Source organism: Telmatherina bonti (assembly GCF_933228915.1).
Source record: "Telmatherina bonti genome assembly, chromosome: 21".
NCBI lineage: Eukaryota > Metazoa > Chordata > Actinopteri > Atheriniformes > Telmatherinidae > Telmatherina > Telmatherina bonti.
The window spans coordinates 5,501,608-5,521,567 of record NC_136630.1 but is presented as its reverse complement, the minus strand read 5'-3'; the positions used below and the strand labels follow the sequence as shown (position 1 = coordinate 5,521,567).

At 44.5% G+C, this 19,960-nt stretch overlaps 1 protein-coding gene across 3 annotated transcripts; it reads right to left on the bottom strand.

The window, feature by feature from the left end:
- Positions 1 to 911: 911 nt before the first annotated feature.
- Positions 912 to 19,886, bottom strand: grnb (granulin b). Of its 3 annotated transcripts, none has more exons than XM_079260403.1 (17): positions 19,779 to 19,886; positions 19,482 to 19,562; positions 17,884 to 18,054; positions 16,979 to 17,119; positions 15,699 to 15,812; positions 14,264 to 14,405; positions 14,018 to 14,124; positions 10,343 to 10,472; positions 10,173 to 10,264; positions 8,305 to 8,452; positions 6,083 to 6,180; positions 5,740 to 5,973; positions 4,715 to 4,951; positions 4,388 to 4,636; positions 4,086 to 4,319; positions 3,756 to 3,989; positions 912 to 2,538 (listed from the first exon to the last, which is right to left on the bottom strand). In XM_079260403.1, the coding sequence occupies exons 2-17, from the start codon at positions 19,485 to 19,487 to the stop codon at positions 2,392 to 2,394; spliced, it is 2,484 nt and encodes an 827-aa protein (XP_079116529.1). In that variant the 5' UTR covers positions 19,488 to 19,562; positions 19,779 to 19,886; the 3' UTR covers positions 912 to 2,391. The 3 variants fall into 3 exon arrangements, with proteins under 3 accessions (XP_079116529.1, XP_079116531.1, XP_079116530.1); XM_079260405.1 differs by having other exon boundaries at positions 17,884 to 18,024; XM_079260404.1 differs by having other exon boundaries at positions 19,733 to 19,835.
- Positions 19,887 to 19,960: the final 74 nt, after the last annotated feature.

Here is a 19,960-nt window from a genome sequence, read left to right as displayed (position 1 = left end):
GAAAGCTAATTCTGGATCTTTAATCCTCTCAGCATCAAACCTGGAGGTCAAAGTCGACGCAGTTCAGTGCAGATCTGTAGGTTTGTCACCACCGAGGCTCAAATATGAACTAATTCCTTTTCATTTCCATAAAACAAAGTGAGGATCATGCTACAGAATAAACATGTTGCATAATGATGTTCAGCAACATTAAGAGGAATATTTTCCTATTTATTTCTATTTAAATACATTGAGTATTTTTCAGATGATTTGATTAATAATACATCTTTAATTTGGAGCTAAACAGATAAAATATCTGCAGCTGCCTGTGTTGAAGAGCTTTGACATGACCTGCTGAACAATGGAGCTGCACAGTTGGAGCTTTAACCTCATTAACAACCAGACTCCAGCAGAGCAGCTGTAGTGCCGGCCTGCGACCACTAGAGGGCAGCACCTAAAGCAGAGCCTGGCAAAACTGGGTCAGAGACCCCCCCTAAACCCCCACCACACACACACACACACACGTCTCCACTCGGTTATCTTGTGTTTTTACTGTGGTCGTCATAACAACTTCCTGATGATGAGGAGGCGGCGGTAAGAGGATCCAGTGGGAGGAGGCCAGAGGAAGCGAGTTTGCTGCAAAATGACCTCATGGAATTTTATTATCACATCAACCAAGGAGATGCTTTGAAGAAAGTTGCCCCCCCCGCCCAACCGGCTCTTTCTGGAAGGTGACAACTGCCTCTAAACGCTGCAGACGTGACTTCTCAGCAGGGAAAACACGGATCAGAAGCAGCGCCGACACAAAAGATTCAAATCAAGATTTCCATCAAGCCGAACTTTTCAGCATCTGTAAACAAAAGCAAGAAAGATTGAGACAAAGCGCGACCCTTTCTGTAGTTCCAACACAAAAACAAGTTTTATTTCCTGGTTGTGTTTACAGAAAGCGACTTCAGCTTCTCCCACTAAAAACCAGAAACTTTCCTGCTGGGTTAAAATCCTCACTACGTCGCACAAAACATCCATTTTACCTCAAAATCAAAACACAAACGGGTGAAAAACATGTCATACCTCCAGACACAGAAACCAACAGATTCAGCCCAGTTTAAAATAACAAAACATCTTTTTCACGCTGACATTTTATTACTGTTTACTCAGCGATAAACCAAGAGAAAAAAAAAACAACCAAACATAAAACCAGTCCCACATCGCCTCACTGGTTTCTGACTGAATGAAATGATGGGAAACATCGGGCTCAGTTGGGTTCAGTAAGGCAGAAAGTACATTCATGCTGGTCTCCTTCCAGGCAGAACACAGAAGCAAGGATTCAGCTGCTTGTCAGTCTGTAGGGGTGTAACATCGACGCAGGAGGAACCGCTACCGATCCAAGCTGCAGCGCAGGGTAATGTGTAACACTAAGCATGTGGAAGCGTCCACATTTACTTTGTCGTTGGAAAACAACTGATTGTTTCTCATGTAAATGTCTGTAAATGTAAAATATATGCATCATATAGTTTCTTTTTGTGATTTGCTATGAACTGAAGTATTAAATCAGCTGTAACATCGTCTCGTATTGATCGGTGGGACATAAAATAGTTACATCGAATAGTCATGATCAAACTTGTGACTTTCATGCCTATAAAACTATAAAACTGGTCTTGTGTTTTTACTCTGCAACTACAGGAGGAGAAATCTGCAACTCAAGGAGGATGACTGGATTCCTTTTGCTAAAAGGTCCAGTTTGGATCTTTAAGTGACACTTTTACACACCGCTGAGGTGAAAATAATCTGCTTCGTTAGCGGAAAATCATCATAAGAAACTGGACAGCAGAGACAACCAGCTGCTCAGAGGGTTGAATGAATGAAAAAAGGGTTATTCCGCTTCATTTCCCCTCAATTTGGCTCAAAACAAGCGCTTGCGTCAGACACGTCAGCTCTGGTCCTGGAGGCCGCGTCCTGCAGGTTTTACATATTAATAGGTCACATCATGCAGAACCTGCATCTGTTTTGTTTGAATGAGTTGCGTTGGAGCAGGTCAGCATTTAAACCTGCAGCACAGCGGCCCCTGGGGGCCGGGGCCGAAGAGGCCTGCATTCAGGGGAAATACGGCCACTCTGCTGCAGATAAAACCAGGAGGAGCACGAGAAAAGCGTATTTTTAATGCGTTTAAATAAAGCTGTGAAGCAGCACAACGATCTTCCTGCCAAGTGTTTGTTTCAGCATTGAAATGAGACTCTGGATCACACCGGGTTCCTGTTTCTGCACTGCAAAACAACAGAAAATAAAAAATAAAAATAAAAATATGGTGAATGCACGTCTGCAAAGTCCAACAAGGCTTTGAGAAGAAGCCTCTTCCCTGCAGAGAGACGGATGTGAAGGAATCAGGGGTGGTTTTACTCCACCTCGCTTGGATTAAAGTCCGCGTGGGACCAAGTCTTTCTTTCTGTCCGTGAACAAAGAGTCCCAGGTGAGCGGGGTCTGCAGGGTGCAACCTCTGGCTTGCAGGTCACACCGGTATCCAGCCGGACAGCAGTGCTTGGAATCATCGCAGCACACAGCCTGGAAAACAAACAGAAACACAAACGGGCGAGTTTTTCTTTCTGACGGGCTCCGTTCCCTCTAAGCTGCCACTGTCAACACGGTCTCCGCGCACGGGCAAAATTAGCAGCGCAAAAAATAAAAACATAAATAAATAAATAAGCAAAAGCCAACCTGAATTAAAAATAAAACAAACATAATTCATTCTACAATGTGAGTAGGGAACGTGATTTACCGTTTGTGAAATGACACAGCCGAGCGATTCTACGAATTACCCGTAGTGCGCCAGTCCCCCGTTGCCTAGCAACTGCTGATGCAATATCTAATGATCTAACCATTAAAATGTTTCCCATCCCTTGCAGAACACACGCCAGCATCAGGACGTTCACAAACGTTCCCGTCAGGACAGCGTCCTTATGTGCCGATGTGGGGCGAAGAGACGCTAATGATGCCAAGTGCTGCGTAAGTTGCTCGTTAATAACGATGGGAAAACGAACGGGAAGTCGCTCGTCCCCCAACCAAGCAAAGTGAAAAAGAAACGTGATTCTTTTAAAATGGAATGGCAGACAGAAGAAAAAACGGTGAAACTGGGTGAGATTTTTTCTTTTTCAGGCGAAAAGGGTGATTTTATCGTTGTTGTTGACAACAAACCGTTTCCTGTTTGCTTGTTTGGATCCAGTTTAACTCGGATTAACGATGCTGAATAAAAGCTGCATCCTCCACGAGAAGCCAGAACTTTATCTGGCTCTCGAGGCCCCGAGAAGAAAGAGAAGTCATTTTGTTCTCACAGGCGTGTTTGAAGACAGTTCGACACATCGGGCTACAGAACTTCCCTCTTATCGTCTGATTGGTCGGACATCTGAGGTGGGCGTGGCTAACACAGAACAGCATCAAGCGGACGGTTGCAGCTTCCGCTTTCTGGCAGATGCTGGTTTAAAGGACTGTTTTCATAACTCAACAGCTGATCGCGGTGGTGCGAAAGTACAACGATTTTTACAATGTGTCGTTAAAACACACGCTGCAGCGGCGTGCACATCCCCCCCTCGCTGCAGACGACGTATGGATGGACCAGACCAACAACCTTGAGAGTCAGAACAAAGTTCTGGCTTCCCGTGGAGGACGTAACGAGCTGAAGTTGTTTCCCTCCAGATGAATGAAGACACAAGCGATGAGCGTAGAGGAAAGCGGAAACATCAACGTCTCCTGCTGGTCTGAGGGGGAGGATGGGGGGGACGTACCCCGGGGGAGGGGCAGCAGCTCCACTCAGTGGGGGAGATCTGACAGCAGGTGTGGCGTTTGGGACAGTGGACGTTCCCCGTCCCGTCACACGCCACGTCCACGTCGTCCCCCGCGTCTCGCAGCACTTTCCTCAGATGGAGCAGATCAGAGCCCGACTTCTCGCACGTTCCCGTCTGCATGTTGCACGTGTAGCCCTGAGGACAGCAGTGCTCGTGGTCGGCACAGCAAACCGCCTAAACAGGAAAGAGTTTATTAATCAAACCTCCGTCTGCGTGTGAGACCAGACAGACTGAACTCTGACAGGAAAGTGACGTCGGCGGCGTTCAGACCTTCACCAGCGGGCAGCAGCCCCACTCTCCGCTCTGCAGCTTACAGCAGGTCGTCCCTGCAGCGCAGCTGCTCTTGTTGTCGCATTTAACATCGGTCACGGCGCCCGCCTCGCTGTGAGCGCTCAGTTTGGTGAACCAGGGAACGACACGAGGACCCCTGGAGCAGGAGGAGCGGTGGGGCTCGCAGGTGTGACCGCTGGGGCAGCAGTGGTTTCCATCTCCGCAGCAGACGGCCTGGAGGAGGAAAGAAGCTGTGACGCCCCGCTCACTCACTCTGCAACACCGTGACCAGCTGGCGTTACCTTCGGCAGAGGGCAGCAGCCCCACTTCTTCCTCGTTTCCATGAAGCAGCAGGTTGTGTCTCGGGGGCAGCTGGTCTGAGCATCGCACATGTTCCTGTCCGGCCGAGCCTGAACGGAGGCGGTGCTGCTGGGCTCCTGCTTCTGCAGCCGAGGCAGACTCAGCTCGCCGGGCTTGTCACAGGTCTGCTCGGCCGCGTTGCAGCTGTAGCCTTCAGGGCAGCAGAGTTCCTGATCGTTACAGCACACGGCCTGCAGGGGAGACAGGAGGAAACACGGGAATGACAGGACACAGCCTGACATCACGCTGCAAGGAGAGCAGACGCTGACCTGAGGTGAGGGGCAGCAGGCCCACCGTCCAGACCTCCTCCTACAGCAGGTGGTGCCTCCCGGACACGACGTCTGCTTGTCACACGTCTCGTCCTGCAGCTCTGAGGTCAGAGCGGGGCCCTTCGCCAGCCAGGGGAGCGGCTGTGACTCACCAAGCGGGTCGTCGCAGGTTTCAGCCTCCAGGTTGCAGACCGTGGCGTGAGGGCAGCAGTGTCTGTGGTCGTCACAGCAGACAGCCTGGAAACCAGCCGTTTCAGGTCAAATGTGGGATAAAAACACCGGTTCTGAGCTTATATATCTGTCAATGTCAAATAAAAGACATGCAGGACGAGGAATTAACCAATCAGATGATCCTCTTCCATTATTTCTTAAATCAAAAATGTGATGATTTAGTTTACTATAAGACGCTAAAAGTTATGTTTAAGGCTAAACAGAAGACGTCCAAAACTACTTCCAGCTTCAGCAGACTAAACATAACTTTAGAGACAGCTGTAAATTTATTGTTCCAACATCCAGGACAGGCTGAAACAGAGATATTTGTCCTTTTAGGGGTTCAACTGTGGAATAAACTCAGTCATGAGGTAAAAAAATGTAATTCTTTATTTCTATTTAAAAAGATGATTTATCAGTTTATTTTTGAGAGATATGCAACTTTATAAATGATTTGTCTTTCTAAAAGTCACACATTGTGTCTGTAATGCATCTGCTTTTCTTATTTGTATCATTTAAGGTAACTCTTGTAAGTGCACATTATTAGATATACAAGCTTTGTTTTTGTTTTGTTTGTTTTTTTGGAAAGGGACAAACTGATTGTGACTGATACAAACAAAACAAAATAAACTAACTAACTAATGTGACAGAAATGGGGACACGACCCAGATTCGGTGTTGTTACTCATCCCGTCAGTGGAGGAGGATTTATTTTAGCGTCTGAAAGAACAGAAGAATTTGACGCCAGCACAGAAGGTCGACTCCTCCGCTGCTGGACGAGACAGGTAACCTGATGGTCAACGTGTCCCAGATTACCTGAGGCAGAGGACAACAGGCCCAGTCTCCGCTTGCCGTCTTACAGCAGGTGGCTTTTCCAGGACACGACGTCGACCTGTCGCATTTGCTGTTCTCCTCCAGCGTGGGGAAGACGGGCGTTTTGGCAAGCAGCGGCGTCATGGCTCTGCCTGACGGGTCGTCACAGGTGGAGGCCGCCAGGTTACAGACGGTGCCGTGGGGACAGCAGTGCAGGTGGTCCTCGCAACACACCGCCTGCAGCCAACAGCAGCAAAGCAAGTGTTGAACGAAGCCAAACACGTCTGTCTGACAGGAAACCGGGTCTCCTCCACCTCCAGAACAACACCACCGCAGCGGTCGGTACCTTGGCTAGCGGACAGCAGGCCCATTCTCCTCTGGATGATTTACAGCAGGTGCTTCCGTCAGCGCAGGCCACCGAGTCGTTGCAGGGAACAGCACGGACTGAAAGGCAAACAGGAACATCATACTGCTGATTAGATAACTACCAAGCTGCTGAGGTTCATTTAAATCAGGTGTGTTGAAGCAGGGAAACACCTAAAACATGCAGCACTGCGGTGCTCTCAAGACATCATGCCTGCCTCTGCTGAAGACCTGAGTGAACTACATCAACAGAAGTCTGATGAAATGGTTGTGGCTTTTGATTTGACGCCTCCTCTGCAGACTGATTGTCCTTAAATCTGTTTCTACACCTGCAGAAGCGCTCAGAAACATCACGAAACGACCAGTTTAGTCACATAACGCCGCCGTAAGGACTGCGATGAACCTGAACTGTTGAAATTCATTAATAATTTATGAATGTAAAATGTCTGCAGTTCTGGTCCTAAACTCGGTCTGGTTGATTCACCTGCAGTCAGCATGCAAGGTAAAAACACACCGCTCAGCTCAACGGTGCTGATATTCTGCAACGGAAGCTGAAAGTATGTCAACCAAGCGGCAACCTGCGGTGGTTAAAACTGAAGCTTATGTGGAAGTGCACAAAAATCCTGCAGTTCCCCCTTCATCCACTAGGGGCTGCAAAACAGCGCAAATCTCCATAGACTCCCATGTTAAAAAGGCCAACTTCACAGCTGAAATAAACATGTTTACAGCAGAAATAAACATGTTTACAGCAGGAAAACACATATTTACAGCAGAAATAAACATGTTTACAGCAGGAAAACTCATATTTACAGCTGGAATACACATGTTTACAGCAGAAATAAACATGTTTACAGCAGGAAAACACATATTTACAGCAGGAATACACATGTTTACAGCAGAAATAAACATGTTTACAGCAGAAATAAACATGTTTACAGCCTGGTTCAAAAATACATTTTAGGTTTAATAGGTCAGGTTTACCTTCATGACAACTGTGGGAGGAGTGAACATTTTTCTAACTCGCCCGTTTAAAAGTAATTTAATCTCGAAGTTCTGCATATTTAGAGGCGTGTCCTTTTGATTGACAGGTACCCGATCTCCCGCTTCAAGTAAGAAGAACATAGAACAACTGCGGTTTTTAGCCGGTTAACAACGTGACTTAGCTTTAGCCCGCTTACCTCCGTTAGCTGGTTAGCTCCTGTTATCTCCAGGTTAGCTCGGTTAGCTCTTAGCTACAGGCAGGTCGGAATTCGCTTGATGTCAATCATCCACCATGACGCTCACAGCCCCCCTCTCAGCTCCACCTCTTTGCCCATAATTGTATTTTCCGGGTGAGACGACACGCATGCCCCTGCCAAGATGGCGATGGTAGGAACCGCCCACCGAGCTTCAGTTCAGCTCTTTAGAAACCTACGGGTGATGTCACAGAGGCTCTGCCCATCTTTTTAGATACAGTCTGTTATTGAAGCTGATTGGTGGTTCCCATCGTCACCACCTTTGCAGAGTCTTGTCGTCTCTCCCGGAAAACAGAAAAATGGGCAAAGTGGTGGAGCTGAGAAGAGGCTAAGGCAAGTCACATTCTAGCAACTGGATATCAACATGATTCCAGAACAAACAGAAAATGCTGCTAATTTTAATAAAACCAATTTCTTTCTTTTTCCTCATGTTTCCCCAGCTTCCTTATTTCCATCTCTACTTCTAGTTTTTTTTTTTCAAAAGGAAAAATCTGAACAAAAGATGCCATGAACATTATTTAGACATTTGTTAAATAAAAAAAACTTTGAAATGCTTAAAAATGAACAGAGATAAAAAGAAAAAGTTGAAAAAGGGAAAAAAAGACAAAACAGAAAATCTCTAAAAAGATTAAAAATAATTTTTAGTGTGTAAATCTGTGTTTATATGGATCCATTTAAACCTCCATCAACACTTTTTACACAAACGAACTCTTACTTTGTTAAGCATGTTGAATAACTTGATCAATTTAGCAAATTTACAATCAGCAGCTGCTTCAGGTCTGTATCCCACAATCCCACAGCGATGGATAAAAACCATAAAGCTGCTCCGTAACAATGTTCCGCATCAGCAAGAAAACAAAATCAAATACAAGAAATAAAATAAAATAGAATAAAAATTAAATTTTATAAATAACAAGAAATAAAATAAACAGAGGCGTAAGCTTTCTGAGAAGACGTCCACCTTGCTCACCTTTGCTGTGCACGGCTACCGGACGTCTGGCAGCAGCAGCGAGCTTCTTCATGGACGTGTTTTCCTGAGTGGACATGCAGGTGCTGTGGGACAGGTCACATGTGGTGAACGCCGGGCAGCAGTGGATGCGATCTGCACAACAGACAGCCTGCAGGAGAAAGAAAAGCAACGGTTATCAGGATGATTGTTGTACTTTTCGTGCAGCTTTTTTACCCACATGAAGCTGCTTCAACTTCAAAAGGTGGAGAAGTAAAAGTCACACATTTATCTTGTTTTACTACAACAAATAAAACTTATGTGGATCTTTTAATCGGTAATTCTCTGCAAAGGGACTGGTGACCTGTCCAGGTTGTACCTGCCTCTGGCCTGCTAGTTGCTGGGACAGAGTCCAGCTTCCTCCCAACCCTGAACTGGACTAAGCAGTTTGGTAAAATAAATGAATAATCAGTGTTTGCATTTATTTGGTTTGCAGACTAAATAAGAAACACTGCTGTGAGCAACTAAAAGTCTCCCTGCACGAGTCCTCAGAGGATCAACAAACTGGAAGACACGTTTTAAAAGACAAGAGAACTAAAGATGGAAAAATGGTTGAAAAGTATACTTTATTTCAACAAAAGGTGTTTAAAATATTTATTTTCTTTAGTCCACATGTGTGATTATGCTTCCGTGACGTCTGCTTCAGGTAAGGTCAGTTGTCTGTCAGGTATGTGGCATTTTCAGCATTTTAGAGTCGACTCGATATAACTCCTAACTATACATCTCATGCAGACAGGAGAACGCGTTTATTTACAATTAGTTTGTACATTTTAATCATTCATTGTTTAATTTAACAACCACAGACTGTATATAAACGATGGGCGGAGCGTCTGCAACGTCACCAATAGGTTTCTGAAGAGCTGAACTGAAGTCAAGCAGCAACATCTGGTGGTTAAAAGTGAAGCTTATGTGGAAATGAAACCTGCAGTTCCCCCTTCATCCACTAGGGGCTCCAGAACAGAGAAAATCCCCATAGACTCCCATGTTAAAAAGACCAACTTCACAGCAGAAATAAACATGTTTACAGCCTGGTTCAAAAATCCATTTTAGGTTTAATAGGTCAGGTTTACCTTCATGACAACTGTGGGGGGAGTGGATTTTTTTCTAACTCGTCCGTTTAAAAGTAATTTAATCTCGAAGTTCGGCATATTTAGGGGCGTGTCCTTTTGACAGGTACCCGATCTCCCGCTTCAAATAAGAAGAACGTAGAACCGCGGTTTTTAGCCGGTTAACAACGTGACTTAGCTTTAGCCCGCTAACCTCCGTTAGCTGGTTAGCTCCTGTTATCTCCGGGTTAACTCAGTTAGCTCTTAGCTACAGAAAGCTCGGAGTTCGCTCGATGTCAATCATCCACCATGACGCTCACAGCCCCCCTCTCAGCTCCACCTCTTTGCCCATATTTTCCAGGTGAGACGACACGCATGCCCCTGCCAAGATGGTGATGGTAGGAACCGCCCACCGAGCTTCAATTCAGCTCTTCAGAAACCTACGGGTGACGTCACGGAGGCTCCGCCCATCTTTTTATATACAGTCTATGACTGAAACGGATTGGGCGGTTCCCACCGTCGCCATCTGGGCAGCGTCACGCATGACATGTCCCTCGAAAAATACAAATATGGGCAAAGAGGTGGAGCTGAGAGGGGGGCTGTGAGCGTCATGGTGGATGATTGACATCTATCAAACTCCAACCCGCCTGTTGCTAAGAGCTAACCGAGCTAACAGGAGCTAACCAGCTAACAGAGGTAAGGGATTCAGGTGAAACTAAAAACATGACTTAGTGCTTTTTAAATTGACATGTCTGCAGTTGTAGAGGACTTTTTACTTTTACTTACGTTGGGAAGAGGACAGCAGCCATATGTTCCGTTGGTCAACTGGCAGCATGTGGTCTGATCGGGACAGACCGATTTCTTATCTGGACACACAACTGTCAGGCAGACACAAAGTCCCATCAGCACTTCATCATCTAGTGAACTCAGATCGGTCACGGTAAATTAAAGCTTACTGTCGCTGAGTGCAGCAGGGATCTTCTTCATCAGTGGCGCGTGGCTCTCATCATGGTTACAGGCTAAGTGCTCCAGGTCACATGTTGTGTTGCTCGGGCAACAATGGAGATGGTCGCTGCAGCACGTGGCCTGCACATAATTCAGATGTGAGAATCAGAGAGTGCCAACATGTTCAGAAGAATACGTTTTCCTTTACAACAAAGCAAACACTGCATTTCTGTTGAGCTATGCGGCTCCACCAGGATGAAATGTTTTCGGGAAGCTGCGAGTTGTAAATGATCTACTCTGTCCTTCACTCCGCTGCAGCCCATCAACATCTGCACACATTTCATCAACCATAATACATCTTATTAAAGCCTGCTTCTGTAATCTCGTTATCCAGGTCATGCTGATTCCTGCTCGGAGCCTGCACTACCAGCTACGTTCCAAACACTGGTTCTGTCTAAGAAGGAGTCAAACACTGACTTTAGAAAGCAAAGTTTCACATGGAGGAAAATTATGCAACACTGAGCTGTTGATGACCAAAACTCTTTATGGTACAGTGTGGAACTAATTTAGCTTATTATTAGCAAATAAATCAAGTATCGCTTTCATAAATATATATTTTAACAAACTTTAACCTCAATTGCATCCAAATGAAAGCGTTCTCGCAGCTCAGAATGAGTTATTTATAAATGCGGAGGTGGCGGCGCATCCGGCAGAAGGCTGTCATGTTGTATTGGCATCTTTGAACACGCTAGCTGAAAGGGGACAAACTTGTTGCTAACAGAGGGGACAAGCAGAGATCACCGTGGATCATTTAACTTGCTCTTTTCCCTTGAAATGGAGGACAATCCATACTCTACCCTGAGAGAGGGAGGAAAAATATCCAAGTAAAGAAGAAGAAATAATAAGCGGGAAAGAAGAGGATCTACATGGGCGTAGCATTTAGCAGATGGAGACAGTTGATGAGGGACTTCAGGTTGAGGCTGCAGATTTCTACTGGACAGGTAAGGTCATTCAGTCTAACAGCGAAGTTTACTTTGGCGTGATGTTGGAAATAAGGCAGGTAGTCCAGCAGCTACTTTATCCTCCCGTTGAAGTCGCATAATTTACTGTTACTTGCTGTATAAAACAGCAGAGATGCTAACTTGTTAGTTAACCTACAGTGGAAAAGCTCCGTTGCAGCAGTTTTTCCCTCGTCTTTCATAATTTATTTCAGCTGATTTATCAAAGGGGGGTGTGTGATATCCTCCCTTTAGTACCGCCATTTCACACCATGACATCAGTTGTTAGCATTAGCTTGGTACCACATAGGCCACATGCTTTTAACTTAACGAAACAGAATTATATATCGTTCTGCACCTGTTTTCACATTTGTGACGGCTTCCGTAGTGGTAATGACGCACTTAAAGCACCGGAGAGTAGGGCTGCTCGATTATGGCAAAAATTATAATCACGATTATTTTAACTGAAATTGAGATCTCGATTATTTTACACGATTATCCTTTTATCTTTAACATTAAACCGTGACTTTTAAAAGAAATGTCTTTAGGATTCCACATATTTTAGAAAACAAACAAATAACATGAAGCTTTGCCTTGACAAAGTGCAAATACTGATGTAAACTGAATAGATAAATATAAGTAAGGATTAGACAAAGTTGCGCGTCGTGGTGTTCTAAACTCCGCGTCGGGCATTATAATCGTCTAACACACGGTTACCAGTTGTTTAATCCGCTTACAGTCCCACACAGTAAATATTTTATAACAATTTGTGTTTCTTTTCTACAACATTTGCTGAAGTATAGGAACTATTTTACGTTGGCCTGGATGTAGTTTTATACCAAACAACCGCTGTCAGGCTGCAGCGCGTTTCTCTCATCCACCTGTTAAAAGACGGCTGATCTGAACCAGCTGGTTAACGCGTTGCTATGGTAACGCCGCGTAACGGAGGGATAATACAGTGTTTAACTGGCCGAACTATGTACAGGAAAATAATGCAGCCAGTTCTCACTGACAATGGTATAAACTATGTTTAGGTGAACTTCCACAACCTACTGCAGTTATTCGACATGGACCTGCAGCCGGAGCCGACTGAGACTGGCCGCCTGGGAGTGCTTTAGGACGGGAGAGGCTCCCGCTGCTCCTTCCTTACAGTAACTGCAGAACAATATGTGCCTTCAAGTCAGTCGCCTAAACACCAGAAAAGTCTCTAATAACTCCAGTAAAAGCTGCTAGATTTGTTGCTTTTAATAAAAAAAGTCTCCAGATTTAGCGAGAAAGTCTCCAAGTTGGCAACAGTGTCTGAATGAAAGCAAAGCGGCTGTGGGAGGAGTTTACAGCACAGCGCTGCAACGCCAGAGACGCTCGATTAGCAGCTGGAGACAGCAGGAGAGGAAACTGCAGAGAGAAAAATAATCACACCCTTTTATTTTTATCATCGTTGAAAACCCAGATCGTACTGAGATTAAAATCTGATTAATCGCCCGGCTCTAGCGTAGAGCACTGCTTGGTTGTTTGCATTCAGTTAGCAAACCGCTTGATGGGCGGTAATTTTCCCAAACTGGGGCTTTAATGCACCATTTATATATTATATAGCTTCTGTTTTTATTTTTGGCTGCATTTTTAAACAAATCAGAAATAAAACTACTTGTGTCTGTAAAAATGGACGCTGAAGACGTGTGCCCAGTTGGCCACTGAAGGTCCAAAGTTTCTGCAAACGCCACTTAATATAATAATTTAGTTTTTATGACAAACAATGGATAGTATGAAAGTGGACCTTTCAAGATGAGCTCTTTTAGCAGGTGAAGGATTTACGCATCTAGTAATTTCATCTGTTATTAAAATTAATTAAAAATTAATCTTCTATTGACATCGTTTTATATTCAGTTTCTTCTTTCAGACAAAGTTACTTAAGGTGGAAGATGTTTGTTCTGACATCCATCCATCCATCCATCCATCTTCAGCTGCTTATCCGGGGTCGGGTCGCGGGGGCAGCAGCCTCAGCAGGGAAGCCCAGACTTCCCTCTCCCCAGCCACATTTACCAACTCTGCGGGGGGGATCCCGAGGCGTTCCCAGGCCAGCCGAGAGATATAATCCCTCCAGCGTGTCCTGGGTCTTCCCCGGGGTCTCCTCCCAGAGGGACGTGTCTGGAACACCTCATCAGGGAGGTCCAGGAGGCATCCTGACCAGATGCCCGAGCCACCTCAACTGGTTCCTCTCGATGCGGAGGAGCAGCGGCTCTACTCTGTTCTCCTCCCGGATGACCGAGCTCCTCACCCTATCTCTAAGGGAGAGCCCGGCCACCCTGCAGAGGAAACTCATTTCAGCCGCCTGTATACGAGATCTGGTTCTTTCGGTCACGACCCACAGCTCATGACCATAGGTGAGGGTAGGAACGTAGATCGACTGGTAAATGGAGAGCTTCGCCTTCTGGCTCAGCTCCTTCTTCACCACGACAGACCGGCGCAGAGTCCGCATTACTGCAGACGCCGCACCGATCCGTCTGTCGATCTCACGCTCCATCCTTCCCTCACTCGTGAACAAGACCCCGAGATATTTAAACTCCTCCACTTGAGGCAGGACCTGACTCCCGACCCGGAGAGGGCAATCCACCCTATTCCGGTCCGACATGTTAAGGTATAAAAGGTCGGGAGTTTAAAAACAGTCAGTGAAAAGCCACAGGTGCATACGTCTGGGTAAGGGCAGCAGCCGTAGTCTCCGCTGGTCAACAAGCAGCACGTGTAGGCTTCTGGACAGCTGCTCTTCCCGTCAGGACACTTTACCGCAGCAGAAGAAACTACAAAACCACCGAAAGCACAAAGAGAAAAAGAAGTTACTCCATATCAGCTGCAACTCAGACGGTTCACACAGACTTCCAGCGAGCAGATCACGCCTTCCACATGAAGGTTCAACCATTAAATTCACTGGTTTCCCACCTGGTTCGCTCCCAATCCTTTTAGCAGGCAGTTTCTGCAGCATGGGGAAGGATTCGTGTGAGCGAGACACACACTTTGAGTGGGCGATGTCACACTTGGTTCCCTCGGGGCAACAGTGACGCCTGTCCTCGCAACACACCGCCTGCAAGGAGAAGAAAAGCGTTTCTGACAAGCAGGAAGTCGGGATGGAGATTCCTGCACACGCCGGGAAACTACTGGAGCAGAAACGGCGAATAGCAAACATGCAGACGCCACTTTATCAGTGCAACTCTGTAAAAACCAGGATCTTATCATGTTTCATAAAAAAGCTGCCATAAAGGCAGTAAATAACAGGAGTTATAACCATAGTTTAAAGCCAGTTTCTACCCAAGATCCTCATCAATTTTATTTTTTTTTGTTTAAAAGATCTGGGATTAAAATATGATCTGAAACAAAAAACTTGTCAATTTCTCCTGATCTGCTAATTTTTTTACATGCATTTAAAGGGACATTTCTGCAAATAATTTAGTGGTTTAATGATATTTTTCAGACATGAACTGATGGAAACGTCACATGAAAATCTAACAAACACCAGTTCAGATTAAAAAAAATGCTGTTGATTGACATGACGATGAAAAGCTATTTAAAAATAAATAAAACTAAAAGTTTAACGTCTAGTTTTTAAGAAAAGTCCTCACATTTTGAAAAAAGCTTCAGGTCTGAGTGACTTTAAGGAAGTTGTGCTAAAACTAAAGAACGTCTCAGTTTCAGCCGCAAATCAGACACTAAAGACACGAACATTTTTTCATTTAGAGAAATTTTATCTGAACTTTCACCTTCTGTTAATGTAAAACATATTAAAAAAAAAAAAACCTAAACCAAAAAAACACAACACATTAAATAAAATAAAGTGAAAAAATAAAATAAGAAAATAAATACATAAATAAGATAAAATAAAAAAACAAAACAAAACGAAACTTTGTTCTCACTCAGTAAATTCCGCCTCTTAACAGAATTTTGTTGACACAAATCTGAACTTGTGCTCAGTTTTCATGTTTTGTTTGGTTTTTTTCACTGAAATCTTTGGGAGATTGTGGACGCTGTGAGGGGAGGCTTGAGGTGCAACACATTTCTTTTATTTTCGCTTTGCGTTTACTTTCTGCCTTCTGATGTGGTTGCGGATGCAACCAGTGAAAAGTTGACTGACTTGGCGGTGAATGGAAGCAGCTGCAGCACGTTTCAGTGGCCGGGATTAGCCTCAAGCTTAGGAGAAGCTGCTTGATAAGAGTCTGGGAACGCCTCGCTTTCCTCTTTTTTGTTTTTTTTTTCCCTTAAAAAAAAGATCATTGTTGTCCCATTAATCAGAGTCTAATGAGCCATTCACAGACCTCGCTGTGGAAAGTGCATCAAACCCGGGCTTTGTGTTAAAGTGTGTGTGGACGTGGGAGTTCGTCACCTTGGGCAACGGGCAGCAGCCCCAGGAGCTGTCAGGAAGCTGGCAGCACGTGGTGTCGTCGGGACATTCCGACTGTTGATCCGGACAAACGACCGCCGTCACCCTGCCTCCAGCCTGGAACCAACATCATAGAAGAAGACAAACAGAATTCAGTCTTTTTTTCTTCCAAACAGAATTACTGTAAATGAAATCAACTGCGCACATGCGCTTCTATCAGCCATGTCATTCATGGAAATGTGTCCCACATGACACCGCCATCGTCCACATAACCAGTAATATGACATAACTGGTTGCTACGGCGACCCCACAGCTTATCTGCAGAACCGATGTGCTATCTGGAGGGTTAAATAGATCATTTAGCACCTTCTAGTTGCTGCTTTTCACCAGATGCTGCAGTCTGCTTTGCTATGATTCAGTTTCTGGGAGATCAATCATAGCTGGAGCTCCCTCGTCACCACATACCTAAACACGTCTGACCTTCCTGCTATTACCTGAATTCCTGTGGAGGATCATAAGACCAGACAGAGTTCATCTACGCAGATAAAAGTCTGTCTCATTTTCTCTGCAAACTATCTTATTAACTTTATAAATATTGTTTTAAACAAGAGCTACAAGACTCTGCTGATGGGACCTATAAACACTCCAGTGTTAATATGGAAGCTTTATATCTACAGTGGAGATCAGTTTTATTCTCCTGTATAGCAGAAAGATGCTGCACGTGGTGCACACCTTCCTGCTGGGCTGGCTGGTCTCTTTAGATGCGAAGGGATAAACGTTGCAAAGCCCTGCAGCAATCCAAGCCTCAGTAGCTTAAAGACGACTAAAACAGCAACATGTAAACAAAGCAGCTCTGCATCGAAAGGAATCCATCAGATTCAGGAGAGTCTGGGACCATGTTCTCATCTGAAAGACTAAAAAGCTATGCCGTACGAGTACGACGGGTACGACGGGTACTACGGGTATCCCTGTTGTGCTGGAACAGGGATACAAGGAAAACCTGCAGGATTGAGGACCGACTTTGGACACTCCTGTCACAAAGACAGAAAACAGCAGCTTATACTAAATTTACTGCAGTCAGGAAGGTAAAAAGCTCAGCAGGAACGAAACGGAGGAGCGTGGACTCCGGAAAGTGCAGGAAGGTGAAGAGCCCAGTTTATGTACAGGCACAAATATTAAAACATTTCTCGATCACATTTCTGTGTCTGTTTACTGCCGTGCACGAGCGGCGCTTGTTTCGCTACGATCGAGTCGGGACAAACACTAAACAGGGTCTGCGTTACCTGAGGGATGGGAGGAGCTTGTTTGGCTGGGAGTCGACTCATCCACGGCAGGGAGACGGTTTTATTTACACACTTCTCATGAACCAGATCGCACACGGTTCCCTCGTAGCAGCAGTGCAGGTGGTCTGAGCAACACTCGGCCTGCAGGTGGAGGAAAGAGACGACGTTAACAACCAAACATGAGGTGAGCTGCCGCCTTCTCGCTCCTTTCTTTCCCCTGATCAGCAGCAAGAAGTTCTCCCTGGAACCCATCATACACAACTCTTAACGGACAGATAATCACCAACCGCAACATGCAAATTCACACAAGTGCTGCCGCCATATCAAAACACACAACAGTATATAATAATAATAATAAAAACCAATTAACTTGCACTTCTGAGGACGGTGGAATGAAGGTTTAGTACCTGGGGAGAGTCCATATGAAAACGTCCCATTAGAGGCTCGAGCCAGTGACCTTCCTGCTGTGAGGCAGTGGTACGGGCCACTATGCCACCATGCATCATGATATTCATAATAATAAAGTAGTATCACACACCAAGACACTAAACTAGGTTTTAGCTACAGAAATAACAACGATAAAAATAATAAACAGATCAATAACTAATCTCCACAGAGACTAATATCTAATCATCATGATTTGATATTAACCCGGTCCGGCTTCCATCAGCTCAACAGTCAGACGAAGAGCTTAAAGTCAGGATGAGGAATCGGCTCTAAATAAATTTCCTACAATAAAACAAACTGAAATAACATGGACGACATCCGGGCTACTGGTCCTTCCAACCACACATCGGTCATATCAGGGCATATCCTCCGTACATGTGTGGAGAGCTTTTATACATCAGAAAATAAACAGCATCACTTGTAGTTAAATGTAAACAAGTAAACAATCGTTTGCTCACATGAGGTAGCGGACAGCAGCTGTATCCTCCCTGGTTGTTCTTGCAGCAGGTGTTCTTGTCTGAACACATGCCTCCATCCGGACAAACCAGCGCCGCGCTCAGGCCCAGAAGAAGCAGGCACGCCATCCCCATCTGCAGAGTCTGAACACACGTCGGCGATGCAGCGTGATGCTATGCAGCCCGACAATAAACAAAGCAGTCTTATCAGCTTGGTTTCTCTGTAAACAGCTGAAGCAGTTCTGCAAACATTCCAGCTGATAAACTGCATTTCCACACTGAATAAAACCAAAACTTGCCGTGGAGTCATGCTTCTTTACTGCAAGTCAGAGTTTTACAACTAATGGATGCATATAAACACTAAGTTAACGTCTTATAGGTTTACTTCATACTTCAGGCTTTTCCCCGTGTAAACAAACCTCAAAGTTATTTCTTAGATACTTAGAATCAGTTCAAATTCTTCACAGAAGCTGTTTGTGTTTGAGTAACATTTCTTTTTCTCTTTAAATTCTCTTTTATGAACATTGTTTAAAACACGGCAGCAGCGACAGATCTGCTCGCTCAGAAGAAAATCCTCTCCATGCCAGAAGACAAACACATGCTGATCGTGGGCTGAATGGTGGAAAAACCTGTTTTAAAAACTTTAAATATTTTGAGAGACCAGAAGAAGTTTGGCAGCAGCTTTATCGATCCGTTGTGTTGAAATCAGGCCAAAAATGTAGAGTTATTCTACCCATGTTGTTTTCATGAAAGCAGTTTAAAGCTGCTTTATGCATCTCCTCACATCTGCTCTGAAGGTGAATGAATCAAAGAGACCCAAAGAGACAAACTAACTAAATGATCTTTCATAGAATCCATTAAAAATAAATCAGACATAAGCGTCTCTGAAGCTCATCTCTGCCTGTTCCAACAAACCTGAACCAGATAAACGGACTTCATCATGGTCTTTGCAAGTCTTTTTAACTAATCTTTCATTTTGGACCGCTGCGGTGAAGTAAGGCACTTAAGTTTTCCTGTGCTGCAGGTTCAAGATGCTTCCTGCTTCAAAACACCCGGTTGAGATGAATGCTTCATTAACAGGCTTGTTGTAGAATTTGACACCAAGCTGTCAGAGACATTTCATTTTAGTCCAGTTTAGTGGAGTAGAGGAGAAAACCCTGCAGGACAGTGGCCCACAAGGACCAGATTTTCCTATTCCTGATCTAAATACTGGGAGATATATTGATAAACTCTACATTGTTCAACATTTTAAACAAGCCACAAGTAAAATGTAGTTATCTCATACAAATACAGGTTTTATTTCAGTATTTTGCAAGGAATTAAACAGCTAGAATATCACTTTAAAACTTTTATTTAGCTTATTAATCTGAATCTAAGGTCTAAACTCTGTTCTAAGCAGATTTTCTGCCAATTCAAGCAGAAAAACACAAGTTTAATTAACATTATCAGCATCTGTTTGGGGCTTTAATGAGGTTAAAGCTTCATGCTTGTTAACATGTTGTCTCCCTCAGTGAACAATGAAAAAAAATCCCTAACATACTAAATAAATATTGCATAATCTTTCCTGTGAAGGTATTCTGCTGCTGGTGTCTTTACTTTACCATCATTAGCAGGTTGCAGGTTTTAATATCAGTTCAGCTGTTGTCAACAGAGATCACTGTGCTGCATACTCCTCTTACAACCTGAAAAACAAACAAAAATGTACAGGAAAATATGAAATATGGGCAAGAAGTAAAAGAAAAACTTGAACGGTGCCTGAAAATGGGAGCTTTCTACCGTTAGCCTTCATGATCCAAATAAACTGATAAATTTAGCATCGCAGGCTAGGTGGCTAGGCTAGCTGTTTGGATACCTTTTAGCGGATCTAGTTAATCCGCGACGCAAACAGAAGTTCTCACCGTGTAGGTCCAGTTAAACAAGTCTAAAGGACCATCTGCGTGTTTCCTATTCCATGCATCCTTAGAAACACTCTGGAAGTACAAAGCAACCTGAAGCTAATTTCTGACAATGATCACATGACACGCTGACACGTGACGCGGCGCATTTTTAAAGAGACAGCGACACACTGAAAACACGCATT

What these genes read in the sequence shown, in the direction of transcription:
- grnb (XM_079260403.1), bottom strand. An exon ending in CCTGCTGTCCGCTAGCCAAG is followed by an intron (nt 5,974 to 6,082) that starts GTACCGACCGCT and finishes TGTTGGCTGCAG; the next exon opens with GCGGTGTGTTGCGAGGACCA. An exon ending in CCTGTTGTCCTCTGCCTCAG is followed by an intron (nt 4,952 to 5,739) that starts GTAATCTGGGAC and finishes GCTGGTTTCCAG; the next exon opens with GCTGTCTGCTGTGACGACCA.